Source organism: Artemia franciscana, chromosome 6 (assembly GCF_032884065.1).
Source record: "Artemia franciscana chromosome 6, ASM3288406v1, whole genome shotgun sequence".
Taxonomy (NCBI): domain Eukaryota; kingdom Metazoa; phylum Arthropoda; class Branchiopoda; order Anostraca; family Artemiidae; genus Artemia; species Artemia franciscana.
The window spans coordinates 6,346,994-6,362,071 of record NC_088868.1 but is presented as its reverse complement, the minus strand read 5'-3'; the positions used below and the strand labels follow the sequence as shown (position 1 = coordinate 6,362,071).

Genomic DNA, 15,078 nt, shown 5'->3' with positions numbered 1-15,078 from the left:
TCAACACTTCCAAAAGTTATACCTTAATTCCCTATGTCTTCTGAGGGCGCAGGCCCAAGCGTGTTTCCCTTTCCAAACAACAAAAGTTATATGCAAACAGTGTATAATTTTCATAGCTAACAAACTCTGCCCCAGGGACTGCAGGAAGTTATGCGTAGAGGCATAGTTATTTGACCTTTAAAAGTGTTATAAGCAAAATCTACATAGAAAAATGTTGATTTAATGTCTTTAGGAGGAAGTCAGCAAAAAGGAGTAATCATTTTTCACACTCTAAAAGGCACTATAAATTTCAGTTTTTATTATAATGAGAATTTTCAATAGAGTTGAATCTGTCGTTCTTTTAATTACATATAATATTCATATTCAGGCTGTATTCTGTTTGGACTTCTGCTTAAATTAGCCTAAAAAAGGGGACATTTTTTTAAGCTTTAAATTTTATATTATTTTATTTTTTTATTTTGTTAGTAGCAAACAACTTTTTATTAACGCCAAAATTTTCATAGAGTGAAACTGAAACAATTTCAAACTGTTGAACAATCTAACAGCGGTTTTATAGTCTATATCATGGAATGAATTTTACGCCAGATTCATCATTCAATTTTAATGATAGTTTTAATTATTTTTGATTGTTTAGTTTGTTTGCTCAGATACCATTAATAAGAATCTGACTATGTTTCCTTTTAGATAACATATGAATTCATTTCTCTTGACAACATTATAAGAACTTTTGAAAAAGAGATTGCCTTATCACGAAAATATACTTCGAGTAGTAGAAACAGCAGATATTATGATGTTACCTTACATATTCGAGCTCACTATCCAAAAATATTTACGCACAAGAAAGTTGTTCTGCTAGATCTGATTTGGAATTTAAATGTCCCTTCGATGAGTTATACAAGGAATTCAACAAAATGAAAGCTAGTCAGATTTTTGCGATTGCTCATGATCAGGCTCCCATGTACAGACAAGTTTTTAAACAGTTTAGAGAGGAAAATAAAGGAACTAAAATTGGAGAAACCGTATCCAGGTTTCCCTGTAAGTATTAATTATCTTTTGCTAACTGACAAAGGCTAATTTTCTGGTCTATGCAGTCTAGTATAATGGCATGCATTCTGTCTATTCTATGTAGTCTATAACAAAGACTGTAACTAAGAGTGTCAAAAAGTAGCACTAACTATTAACCATGGGCGTAGTTAGGGATTTATGTCAAGGGGGCGGGGCAATAGATAGGGTAATGGAGCGTCCACAGGATAATTTCAATTTGTGGTAATACAGTCTAGATTTTATCAGTTTTTAAAAAAGCTGAAAACCTGTAAAAGTATCAAGCAGTTTAATGAGGACGTATATAAGTGAAACTTCATTATAATGATGTTATTCCCAATTTTCACACAGAGTATTATGTCTTTCTTAGCTCTGCAATAGATTAAAAGAGGTAGCAGCTTAATTTATAATAAATAATTATTACCTAAATATTAAAAGATGTTTCTTTCTGAAATTGGTTGATGATAATATATCACACTTTTTAACTACGTAATTGATAAATTCCTGATATATAGGGGTCGAAGCGAAAATATCACAAGTAAAAATAGTACTCTTAAATTTAAATTTTTCTTATTTATTTATTCTTGTATAAGTTTGAACACAAACATTTCTACCAATCTACCTTAGTTTTTCTGCCCTAGGAATAAAGCCTGAATGGAGCATGGACTTATCTATTAACAAATGAACTAACATCATATTTATACAATACTAATAAGGGTGGTTAATGCCAGATTCACCTCTCCATCAGTCGTACTATCTGTTTTCACTTTTTTTTACAATAAGCCATGGCTTGATGCCCACATCTGTGCAATTTTAATTCAAAATCAACGGAGATAGAAGGATTTAAGAATCTAGATGTTTTGTATCAAGCTAAAATTAGATAATTCTGAAACATTAAGATTTTTTCTCGAATAGACTCATATTTTGTTGTTGAATCAACATCGATAGGTTTTTAAAGTGTTATTCAAAAACGAGTAATAACTTCAACCTCCTTTTTTATACAGAAAAAGTAGTCCAGAAAATGGGGTTTCTGGACCACCTAACTTATTCATTCAATTTACAATCATTTTCATTCCATTTTACATCATTTTAATATCAATTGTTGCACACGCTGAACATTTTCTACCCGTACATTCAACATGAAAACAAGTCCATGGAAATCAACTTTGGTCTTATTTTTATACTTTTCACAATGTGAATACGAGTTCTAAGCCCCACCTAGATCACCTTATCAATTTACCCCCCTGTTCAAATGAATTCACATCAATCTAAATTAATATTTCTGACATTTTTATAATTTTCTATCCTGAGCTTGAAGATCGTAACGGAAGCTTGAGGGTCTTGTGAAAAAAAGATGTGATTATTTCTCGAAATAAGAGTTAAGTAATATTCCATTTTCTTCTATTCTACCAATAAATGTAATAATTAAATATTTACTTGATAGTACGATATCAAAATCTAAATAATTCATTTTATCTTTATTTCTTATAAGCCTTTAAAATCGTACGTTATCTATTTCTTTTAATTTCATTTCAAGATCAGCTTCTTTAGAATCAAAACGCTTATGTGCAAATGGACCAAACATTTCACATTTAAAATCAATAACGATAATGAGTTTCTTCAATATATAGTTGTATCATATTTCATTTCTGTAATCGTGTTTTCCATTCCAGTGTTTAAATCTTTTTTCCTATTAGTTTTATTATTTTTATTTTCCATTTTCATTCCGCTTAAAAGTATTTCTTTTTATTAATAAATTATTTTTAAAAAATATAATTTCTGAATTGGAAATGTTTTTTACTATCTTTACGTTAGCTTTTAATCACCTTTTGCTGTCTTCCCAAGAATTATTAAAAATCAAAAGGGTTTACATAGGTTTTATTTTTGTAGGAGTAACACAATTATTAGAAAAGTTGTTAAAAAAGCACAACACCAACCTCAATATTTTCAGACATTTTTAAAGGATTCATAATTTTCGTTTATTCTGTAAATTCCCTGTCATTTGCTAAACCATTAATCAGAGGTTTCTCATTTTTAACTAGAGTCGTAGGGTTGTCTCCAGAGAATGTCTGTCTTGGATATTATTTAATTAAATGAAATAATATAATGTAAGATCGGATATCTGAATCACAAATCATATATCTTCAGAAAATGCTCATTAAACTCACTTTTACTATAACAAGTTTTGTTCATATGTTATTTTTAATTAATTCAATAACTATCCTTTCTTAGCATAGCAGAAAACAGCTAAATATTGAAGTTGCACAAAATTGTCTTCTCTCAAGGATAATACATAGAACACATCTTCATCAAACTTGAAAGCACATTATTTTCCAAGAACTTTCAAAATAGCTTTCATATTTGCAAGTAACGATAAAGAATTGGCAATACTGTTACTGCTAGCAGATCTTCAATTATATGTACTTAATTGGCTTTGTTTTCCAAAGACAATTTCTTCCATATTCCAAGAAACATATCCCTCTCACTTGAATCTAGCATCCCAATTGGCACTAAATAGTCCTTAGGGAACTTAGCTGGTATTCTCTTACCATGAGACAGCTACAATTAAAATAGTATCATTAGTGTAAGCATACTGAACAATCATAGGGAAAGTTTGTGGTAACTCAACATATTACTTAAAACACGGAGAGAACGAAAATAATAGTAAAAGGGTAGGTTACCTAGTCATTTGTTTATAAAACTAGCAAATAAAACAATTAAATTTTTTAATACTATTGCAATCACTAAAGTTTTGATTAATAATAATAGCTTAGCTTCGACTTGAATATTCCTATAACGAAATCAAAAATCAGGCGAACTTCTTTAGTTAGATTTTTAAATTGAATACGCATATAATGAGTATAAGAATCTTTAGAAACTCGCGAGAAATCGCTTTTTTTCTTTTTTTGTGCAGAGAAAGAAGCTACGTACGCCATTTTCTTCTAACTGTAAAAAGAAGCTATATGCCTTTTATATTGATAAGATAACCGAATGGAAAATTAGAACAAATAGAGCGATTAATGAACAAGAAATATTAGTGGGTGGAAAGTAAGAAGGGTTTTATATATGTTTTAATATTTACAGACTTTACGCATTATTTATAAGAATTTAATTTTTACTTATTTCATACATTAAGTGTATGTATGAATACATACAATATACTGTATCTATGTATGAAACATAAACATATGTTTCGTAGAACAACTGTAATGTTATTCGTAATTTATTTTCTCATTAATCAAATTAAATGATTTATGCATGGCAAGCAATTTTAAATTGAATGAATAGGCAGTCTTATGCTCAGCCTTTATTTCTGCTATTCTTAGATATTTTTCAAGTATGTCAATCAGAACTGTCCCAAAATTTAAACAAGCAAGGGGCAACATAGCAATAGCAGTTAAATCTGATGCACAAACTATAATATTGGATAGTAAGAAAGCATTACTAATATTTCCATAATATTTAAACTTCTACGAAGTTGAAAATAAACTTTAAGCAAATTCTGTGGATCCATGCCCTTAAATCTTCCTTTTATATAATAAACACAAAAATGACCAAAATTCACATCATTAAAATTTTGAACTTGAGTAGAATGATAGGCAATTTTTGTTATTTGAAGTTTTTAAGTAGTTCACTATTTTATTCCGGGTAGGATTCAAAATAATCATAAAATTCTACAAATTAGTAGTTGGAATCATTGAAATAATGAGTCCAGTGCTTCTCAGGTGATCCCAAACAGTCATATTGATTATACCACATGTTTTTTCTTTATTTTACTTAGTAAGTTATCTTGAGAAAAATACCTCGAAAATAAGGAATGTGACTTAATTAATTTAATATAACAATATTTATCAACGGTATCATGTGATTTGTATTCTTGTTGACGTTCCCTGTTTTTGAAAGCGAGCATTCTTTGAATTGTGAGATGTCAGCTTCAGCAATATTTCTGGATCATCCACGCTGTTTAGGTGCTTTCACTACTTCTACTTGTAGTTTCTTGGGTGTATCACGTTTTTGGAAACTTTAGCAACCTCTTCCGAGGTAATCCCCCATTTTGAATTAGTTGATGATACGATATAATTATATAGAAACCACATTCTTTTTTTCATTTTACTTAGTAAGTTCTCTCGAGAAAAACACCTCAAAAATAAAATTATCACTTAATGCATTCCATATATCAATATTTGTCAACGTTGTCGTGTGATTTTTGATTCTTTTTGACGTTTTCCTTTCTTTGGAAGCAAGCATTCTTTAAATTGTGAAATTTCAGCTTCAGCAACTTTTCTGGATCTACCAAGCTGCACAGGTACTTTAATCACTTTTAGTTGTATTATCTTTTGTATATGACATTTTTGGAAGCTTCAACAACCCCTTCCGAACCAGATACAACACTTTTGTATGTACCTGGTAATTTTAAACCTCGACCTTTCGGTAAAGTCCCCGGTAATGTTAAATCTTTGCTATAGCGTTTGAAGAATCAGTAATTTTATCAAAAATTTCCTTTCCAGCATATGTACCTAATGCAGCAGCACCACTTGTTAGCTCAGATTTACCTATTGCAGCTGCTATTAGTATTAGAAATAAAAATAATCCCCTATTTTAAATTAGTTGTTTATACGATATAATTATATAGACACCATATTCGTTTTCCTTTATTTTGCTTATTAAGTTATAATGAGAAAAATACCTTGAAAATAATAAATATAACTTCATGTATTGAATATATCAATATTCGTTAACACTGTCATATTATTTTTGATTCTGTTTGACGTTCTCCGGTTTTTGAAAACGAGAATTCTTTGAATTGTGAAATCTCAGCTTCAGCAGCTTTTCTGGGTCTTCCAAGCTGTTTAGGTACTTATACCTATTCCAGTTGTATTTTCTTGGGTCTACTAAGTTTTTTGGGAGTTTGAACAACCACTTTAGATCCAGATCCAATTTTTTTGAGTGTACCAGGTAAATGTAAACCACGACCTTTTGGTGAAGTCCCCGGTAATGTTAAACCTCGCCTTTAGCGTTTGAAGATTCAGTCAAAATTTTCTTTCCTGCATAGTACCTAATGCAGCACCACCACTTTATAGAGTAGATTTACCTATTGCAGCTGCTATGGTATAAGAAATGGAAGTAGGTCCCCATTTTGAATTAGTTGATGATACGATTTAATTATATATACACCACATTTTTTTTCTTTATTTTACTTAACAAGTTATCTCGACAAAAACACTTCGAAAATAAAAAATTTATAGAAAAATTGATAGACTCCAACTTGATAGCGTCCAGCTTGAAAAGATAAATTTCTCAACTTTTATAATCGTTCTATAAACAATAGTGATTTTGTATTTATTGATCTTAAAACCAATAAGGAGTCTCTAAAATACACGATTCCCATTGACATAACATTGTAAAAAAGTCACTGACGTGTTTTATATACAACTGACGTTTAGTCTACTATGCTAATCACTGAATGAAATTAATTTCATCATTTGTGTAAATAATTAATAAATTTTGAAGTTTAGGAAAGAAAAACCAGTAAAGATAATAGTGACAGTAGACATTTCGATGAGGATGATAATCTTGATTTATTTGGTATGAGTGTAATAAATTTAGCTGATGCAAAATCATACAATGATGCTATTATCTTACAAAGTTTGAAAATTATTTTAAACGATTTCAAGGTTGAAGATTTTAACCAAGAGGTTCTTACGAGTCACTATTTAAGTGGGGATTGGAATTGATTGATTGGAATTTATCAGTCATCTGATGATATATTCACCAGAATAGATGGTTATTGAATTTCTGTAAAAAATACTATAAAAATAACAAGTGAAGAAGTAATTGTTTAAAGGAGAAGAACTGCAAACACAGAAGACGGTGCAGATGACTTTGGACATTAAACGACTTCAAACAAGAAACTATTAAGATCATATTTGAAAACAATCTGAAATTAACAGAAGACATTAGCAAGTACACTAAAATCTATTATTTACCTAAAATTTACTGGAGTTGATGACGAAGGACCATTATTAATAAATACCTTAAAAGTAACAAGAAAAGATAGGAATGTAAGAAAAAGAATTAGAAATGTTGCAAACCCGAAAAATGGGACAGATGGCTGTTAATTTTTCAAAATTATTGGCAACCTCAAAAGGTCTTATGCAATTACATTAAAGTTTGATATTTCTAAAAATATATTTAAAAAATATACTTGAGAAAAAATCAGATGCAATGTCTCAAAAGAGAGTCAAAGGAAGGTAGAATTTAAAATGATAATATTAAATTTTATCACAAAAGATAATTCAGTAATAAATAGCAAGTTGAGTTGAGTATAAAATTTATCTATCCCCTTTGCAAAAAAAAGATTTAAGAAACTTTTAAGACGAAACAAAAAGTTCATAATCCTGTATATAAACAGCAGAAAAATAACAGAGAACATTTTAAATTTCTTTTAAGCCAAAGGTAAGTGACTAAAATAAAAAAAAGAAATAATAAAGGGTGTTAAATTGATGTTTCGTATAAATGGCTTGTCCAAAATGGTGGATTCTTACCGTTTATAATATCTGTTGAAATTGTTCTTGGAAAAACTGCTTTACAAGTGGGGCTTTAGCCATAGGAACATATACAGGTAAAACAGTTGCTGATAAAATTACTGGTAACTCTGGCAAAGCTTTAAAATACCTGGGAAAGCGGTGGAGCCTTAAAATTACCTAGCACCACGATAAAAGTTGGAGAAGCCTTAAGTCTTTTAGGTACACAAAAAAGCGTTGTTATGGAAAGCTTTAAAGGTCCAAAGAAACAGGATAAGCCAAAAACTTGTTTATGCTGCAATTTCACCTACTTATCTAAGAAAAGAAAGCACAAGAAAAAAGAAAAAAAAACAACAAATGACACCCTTAATAAGTTTTAATATAACTGCTTAATTACACCATATTTCCTACTTAGAGGTGTATTTTATTTAGATACCTTACCAACAAAACAATAAAAAGAATATGGTTTAATTAAATATGATTTAAGTGGGTAACCTGGAATTATCTGGACTTGTTATTTCAATTATTTTAAATATCTATTTGCATAGACTATTTGAATTCATTTTTGTATTAACCAGGAAATGAAATAGTATACTGTTTAAAATTAAAACTTCAAATTATAGACATTTATGTGTAGAGTATATCAGAATTGCTATCTAAATTTTACTCCTTAATATGAATAGTAGAAGAGTTAGAGTAAGGACTATTTGGTTATCGTAAAAGCTGTTAATATGGTAAAGATATTAGTAATGCTATCTTAGTATTCAAATTTATGTTTAGTGCTTCAGGTTATCTTTTTTCGCTATGTTACTCCTTCCTTCCTTATGTCTTGGCACAGTTTTGATTAATATACTTGAAAAAATATATGAATATCAAAAGCAAAGTCTGAGTATAAAACAACTTATTCATTCTATTTAGAATTGCTTGATATATGCAAATCGAGTGAACTGACTAATGAAATACAGTTAAAGGAGAAATAAACTACACAGAACATTAGTTTTCTTTCCTCGAAAAAAATATCTGAAACAAGTAAAAATATATGGTAATAAATATAGCTTAGAGTGCGTAAAGTTCAGACATATATAAAACCTTTCTTACTTTCCACCCACTTTTATAACTTATTTCATTGATAGCTCTATTTGCGCTAATTTTCTATTCGCTTCCTCCCATCATTGCAAAACATATAATGTTTTTCTCAGAGTTCAAAAAAAGATGGAGTATGTACCTAGCTTTTCTGCAAAAAAAACCACACGGTAATTTTTCGCGTGTTTCTCGAAGATACAGTCATATTCAAGTCCTATTTTATTGATCAACCAAAATCTAACTTTGGACTTCATTTGGGTTTTTATTTCGTTATAAGAATATTCATGTTTTAGATAAACTATTTATTATGAATTAAAACCTTAGCGATTGGAATATTATTAAGAAATTGATTAGTAATACATTTGCTAGTCTTATAAGGTAATTGCTATGTAACTTATCCTTTTATTATTATTTCAATCTTGTCTTTGCTTTAAGTAATATGTGGATATGTATCCTTAACCTTTCCCTATGATTGTTTAGTATTCTTAAACTAATGATACAATTTTATTTTTAGATGTCTCAAGGTAAGGAATACCAGCAACTTTCCCTGAGGATTAGGTAGTACTACTTGGGATGCAAGAGTGAAATAAGAGCGATGCTCTTCTTGGAATATGAGAGAAAAGGATTAATTTAAAAAAGAAAAACCAATTAACTAAACATAAACAAAAATCAGCTATTGACAATTCTATAAAGTTACTTGCAAATATGAAAGTGACATTGTGAGCTCTTTCAATGCCTTTTACTTTCCAGTTTGATGAAGATTTATTTAGTGCAATATCCTTGAAAGAAGAAAATTTTTCTTGAAGAAAAGAAGAGACTAACCGAAACTATAGTTATCTTTCCTGATTCATTGACAGGAGGCAAATATTTTCCCTAGGAACTTCTTTTAAACATGTTTTTAACTTTTGGTTACTATGGGCTGTGGTTCACTCTTTACCAGGTTGCAGCTACTGCTGCAACCACTAATATTGCAGGTCAGTGCGGGTCTAAGAAATTATCTTCGTCATGCTTATGGGGATCTTCCTACAAATGAGGCTACTAAATTCATATCTATTGTAACAAAAATAGTTAATTTGATTAATCAACAGTATTTTGCTCGTAATTTAGAAAGAACCGTGTTTTACCCAGGCCATTGCGAAACGTACGTGAATATTTGCAGAACGTATAGATTTTGAACATTGTGTGTCTTACCATTGATATTTATTTATATTTGTTTGTGTTCCTATCACCTTCGTGTATGCTATTTTCTATCACACTTTTTTCATGTCAGCACACTTACAGCTCACATAAATTTTACTGGTCCCATATTGTAAATTTAGCCTATTCTTCAAATATTATGAGCCATCCTACTAATGTCTCTTTATATTTGTTTGAGATCCTATTGCCTTTAGTAGCCTGATTTCTGTCATTGTTTGTCATGCCTTAACACTCGCAGCTCATCTTTTCCTGATTGGTGCCACATTATTTGACCCTTTTCTTTGGTTAATATTGGCCATCCCACTGATATTTCTTTTCTTTGTTTATGATTCCATTACCTTCAAATGTACTATGGATAATGTGTCATTTGTGAAGGTTTTATATCTCTGAGATAAATATGGGTGATTTCTCTTTCCTTAAGAATTCTTGTATTCTTAATTCAGTTATATTTGATCAACCAAGTAGTGCTGGTAAACAAGAGGCACACACTTCTGACCCTCTCCTTGAATCTATGGTTAGTTCTAGCTGTAATTATCACACCACCATTGATTATTGTGATAATATTATGCCCTCACTCTCTTCAAACAGTTGCTTTAATGTTTTTTGTTTGAATGTGCGTGGGATAAGAGATAAGTGGGACACTCTTAAATCGTATCTGTGGTCTGATAATTCTTGCCCTTTTGATGTCATAGGCTTGACGGAAACATGGTTATCTGACAGTGATAATTTTACAGCTTATGACATGCATGGTTATATTGCTATTCATGTCCCTAGAATGGTGACAAAGTGTTCTGGGGGTATTTCTTTGTTCATAAAATCTAATATTGAATTTTGTAGAAGATTTGATCTTGAATCCTTGTTTACATCGGTGGTGTCTAATAGTAGGACAGTTTATTCTCTTGTTATTGATCTGAAAAGCCAGGTTGCATGTGATACTGTTTGTTTGTTTTATAAGCCCCCTCCTTTTCCAACACATCTGTTCTGTGATTTGCTTGATCAGCTTTCTGGTGTAGGGGCTTTCTCTAAAAAACGGATTTGTGTTTTGGGAGACTTTAATTGTAATATGTTAAATGTTGGATCAAATGATGAATGTGACCATCTTTTTGATGTATTTTCTTCTTCTGGGCCGCTTCCTTCAATTTTTTTTCCTTCACGTGTTGACCCTTCAAGAAATTCTGCCACTTTAATAGATAATATTTTCACTTCTCATTCTCCTAATTTGAAGTTCTCTTCTGGTCTTGTTTTCACTGATCTTTCTGATCACTTTCCTATTTATCTATCACTATCTGTGCCTAAAACAGAGATTACTGTGGATGAGAAAGGCGAGTCTTCTTTTAGAACTTTTACAGATAGAGAAATTTCTAATTTAATACATAGTCTTCAGAGTAATGATTGGTCTAGTGTTTTTGAAGCTAATGATGCTGATTGTGAAACTAGATTATTTTTGTGTCGTATGGGCACTCTGTTGGATAAGCATTTTCCTCTTAGAAAGAGGCCAAGGAATTTTACACCTAAATGCCCATGGATGTCTAGAGGTCTGATCAATGCAACCCATATGAAGGCGTCTTTGTTCAAGGCTGCATGTAAAAGTAAGACACAGGAAGATCTTCTGAAGTATAAACATTACAAAAATGTGCTCACTTCCTCAGTTCGTTTAGCAAATAAGCTGTATTTTTCACGTCGAATTAATGAGTGTAAAGGGAATTTGCGCAAGGTTTGGACTGTAATTAATGAAGCTCTCTCCCGTAAGAAACTCAAACAATCATCCCCATATTTTTATAGGAAAGCTGATGGATCTGTTGTGGATAAAAAATCCTTAGCAAGTGCCTTCAATTCATATTTCACCACACTTCCCTCAGTTCTCATTCCACCCCGAGTAGAGTAAGTTGTTTTCCTATGACAGAGAAGTCTTTTTTCCTTTCCCCATGTAGTACTACTGAGATTTCTAGTATTAATTTCTCAACTTCCAAGTAGTTGTTCAGTTGATAGTTTTGGTTTGAGTAATAATGTCCTTAAAAAATCAGTCAGTTTGTTTCTCATCCCATCTCACACATAACAAACCTCTCTCTTTCTTCTGTTTTTTTTCCTCATTTATTTAAAGTTGCTACCGTTGTACCCTTGCATAAAAAAGGTGATTCTTCTCTAATTTCAAATTACAGACCTATTTCTCTTCTTCCTGTCATCTCAAAGGTTGTTGAAAAAGTAGTGTATCGTCGACTCTCTTCATTTGTATTTAGTACTAATTCGACTGCTGGAAATCCTCTCATCACTAACCATCAGTATGGTTTTCGTCCCTCATTCTCTACCTTGCACGCACTTTCTGATGCAACTGAGTTTGTGCGTGTTAATCTGGACAAGGGCTTGTGTGTTTTGGGTCTATTTCTCGACTTTTCTAAGGCCTTTGATATGGTTGACCACAATGTTCTTCTGTCTAAACTATCTTTATTTGGAGTGCATGGAGTCCCACTAGAATGGTTTAGGTCCTACCTCTCAGAGAGATCTCAGTATGTTTTGGTTGACTGTACTTCTTCCTCTACTTTGCCTGTATTGAAAGGTGTCCCACAAGGCTCTGTGCTTGGTCCACTTTTATTTCTAATTTACATCAATGATCTTGTTGATGGTCTTCATCCCCATGTTCACCCTGTTCTTTTTGCTGATGACAGTAACTTTTTCATTGCTGCGGTGGACCTGCCATCTGCCACTTCTATGGCTCAAGGTCTTCTTGATAAAGTAAAGGATTGGTGCTGGTCAAATGGTATGGCTCTTAACAGCCGAAAGAGTGCCATTGTCAACTTCAGGACCCCTTACCGTATGCGAGACGTACAGGAGCCAATCACCCTGACTTTTGGGAATGATATTATACCACAAGCTACTGTGGTGAAATTTCTTGGTGTGTATCTTGACTGTTTTCTTTCTTTCAAACCGCATATAACTCACACCCTTTCCTTAATCCTCCGCCAGTCTTCAATGTTGCACCGGATTAACTCATTTCTTCCTCCTGATATTATGGTTTCTCTTTATTATGCTTTTATTTATCCTTACCTTTCTTATTGCTGCTCTGTCTGGGGTAATACTAATAAATCTCTTCTCTGCTCACTTCAAAGAGCCCTAAATAGTGCAGTGAAGGCTACTTTTCTTCTCCCTCGGCTTTACCCTTCCTCTGATCTTTATAATGATACTGGAATAGCTCCGCTGGATCATATTATAGGTAAAAGTACCCTTTATTTTGCGCATTCTGCTTTTCTTGGTACTCTCCCACCGCCCCTACAGCAGTTTTTCTCACGGACAGGCTCAGGTAGGTACTTTTCTTCTTTACGTAATTCTTCTCGACGATTTATTTTACCAAAACGATCTTCTACAGCAGGCCAGGGGTCTCCAGTATATCAATCAATTCTATTGTGGAACTCCATCCCTTTGATGTCCCTCTTTTTCTTTCTGCAAAGGCATTATTTCGTCGGGTATTTCCAATTCAATAATTTTTCTCTCTTTATTAATCCTTTCCTAATTTGTATGTCTCTTCTTTTCTTTTAAAATCATTTTCAGCTATATGTTAAATCTCCTTCTAAATCTTCTATCTGTTAAGTATCCTATCTATTCAATGTCCTTGTCTTGTTCCAGTGTTTTTTTTTTTTTTTGTTTTTTTTTTTTTTGTTTTTTTTTTTTTTTTTTTTTTTATATTTTATAATAGTGTTTTATTCTTGTTCTCTGTGGTCCATTACAAGCAAAGCTTCTTGGGCCTAGCAACCACTTTACTTTTGTAATAGTTTTTTTCTTTGAGTATCAATAAATTGATTGATTGATTGATTGATTGGTGTTTTAAGTCTTTTCATTAGAAAATGCCAATGGAAGCACTACCGGTTGAATCTTGATATTTTCAGGTTAGAGCGAGAAATATTTTGCACGTTAACTTATGATTATTTTCGCCAGATTATCGTTAATGCTGATGAATTCTATTCAGAAAGATTTTTGAGTCCTAGAGAGCCACTTTCATGAAAATTTTACCGTTCAAAATTGTGAAAATTCTATTAATTCTTCCCCAGTATTTAGTTTTCCTACAGCAGAAATAGAGAAATTATTATCAGTTGTATCTTGCCCACTTATTCAGGTTCAGAAATTCTATATGAGAAATTCCACCGACATTATTTCCCGAAAAAAGCATGTTCAGGTTATACCAAATACGAGAATGGTAGTTCGGATGCAAATTCAATGTATACCCATTCTAATCCCCAAAAGACTGAACTCTTTTTGGATCATAAGCTTAATTCTAAGCAATCTATATCAGAAAAATCTATGCTTTTGAATCAGACTCTCCTTTCACATACAGCACTTTGCAACAATATTTCGTTTTATCTCCATTATAATGGCACTACTTGGTTCCCACTGGCTCTTGCATTTAAGAGAGGCTTCCAATGGGTGCCCTCTTTCACCCAGAGAAGTTACTATCTGCATGAAAAATTTTGAATGAAGGAATATTTTGCAAAGTCTTGATAAACCTGAATTTTGTGTTCGTTTTAAAGATGATATTTCTTATTTGTGGGAGCCTAGTGAGAAATATATTGGATTCTTCTTTCATTTAATCAAGTTTTTGGATCCAAAACTTAAATTTTTACTAAGAAATAAGAGGTAAATTAGGGTTTTCCTTTTTTGGATGTCCTCATGCATCATTGTGTCACATGTTTTGACTTTGGGGTCCTTAGAAAGCTTACACATAGTTACCGTCACTTAAATTACTCTGTTAAGAATTCTCTTGTGGTGAAAATTAGAGTGGTGAATTATCTAGATGCTGGATCACGGCAATTTCGTTCACGAAATTCTCTTTATTATGAGCTAAACCACCTTAGAGATGTTTTATATGAGGATGGTTAAACGATTCGCTTCAAAAAATCTATATTGAAAAAACCTACTCAAAAGTTTCAAACACTGACACTGAAAACACATATCAATAAGAAAATTCAGTTTATCTTGTGTCCTTTAAGTAAAAGGGGTTTCATACCATATTACGAAAGATCTAAGAGAAAATAACATTTGCAGTAATTATAAAACGGGTTAAACCCGTAAAGTTCAAAAATTTATGAAAGTCCTGCCACTTCATCAACCCTTCAGATCCCAAGGGTGTTTTGCTTGGGATACAATTATAAGGATCAGAAATCAAAATACATAGTTCTCATAATGTTAAATTATTGGTCGTCTACTTGGGAAAATGATTTTTTTCATTCAGCGCTTATTTATTGTA

The 15,078-nt window shown here is 31.7% G+C and overlaps 1 protein-coding gene across 1 annotated transcript; it reads left to right on the top strand.

Moving 5' to 3' along the window:
- Window positions 1–684: 684 nt before the first annotated feature.
- On the top strand, window positions 685–13,458 carry LOC136027963 (uncharacterized; the record flags this gene model as incomplete). The annotated part of the gene is given in 2 exon segments (XM_065705436.1): window positions 685–1,035; window positions 9,163–13,458. A coding segment is annotated over 1 exon segment (1,488 nt). The 3' UTR covers window positions 11,731–13,458.
- Window positions 13,459–15,078: the final 1,620 nt, after the last annotated feature.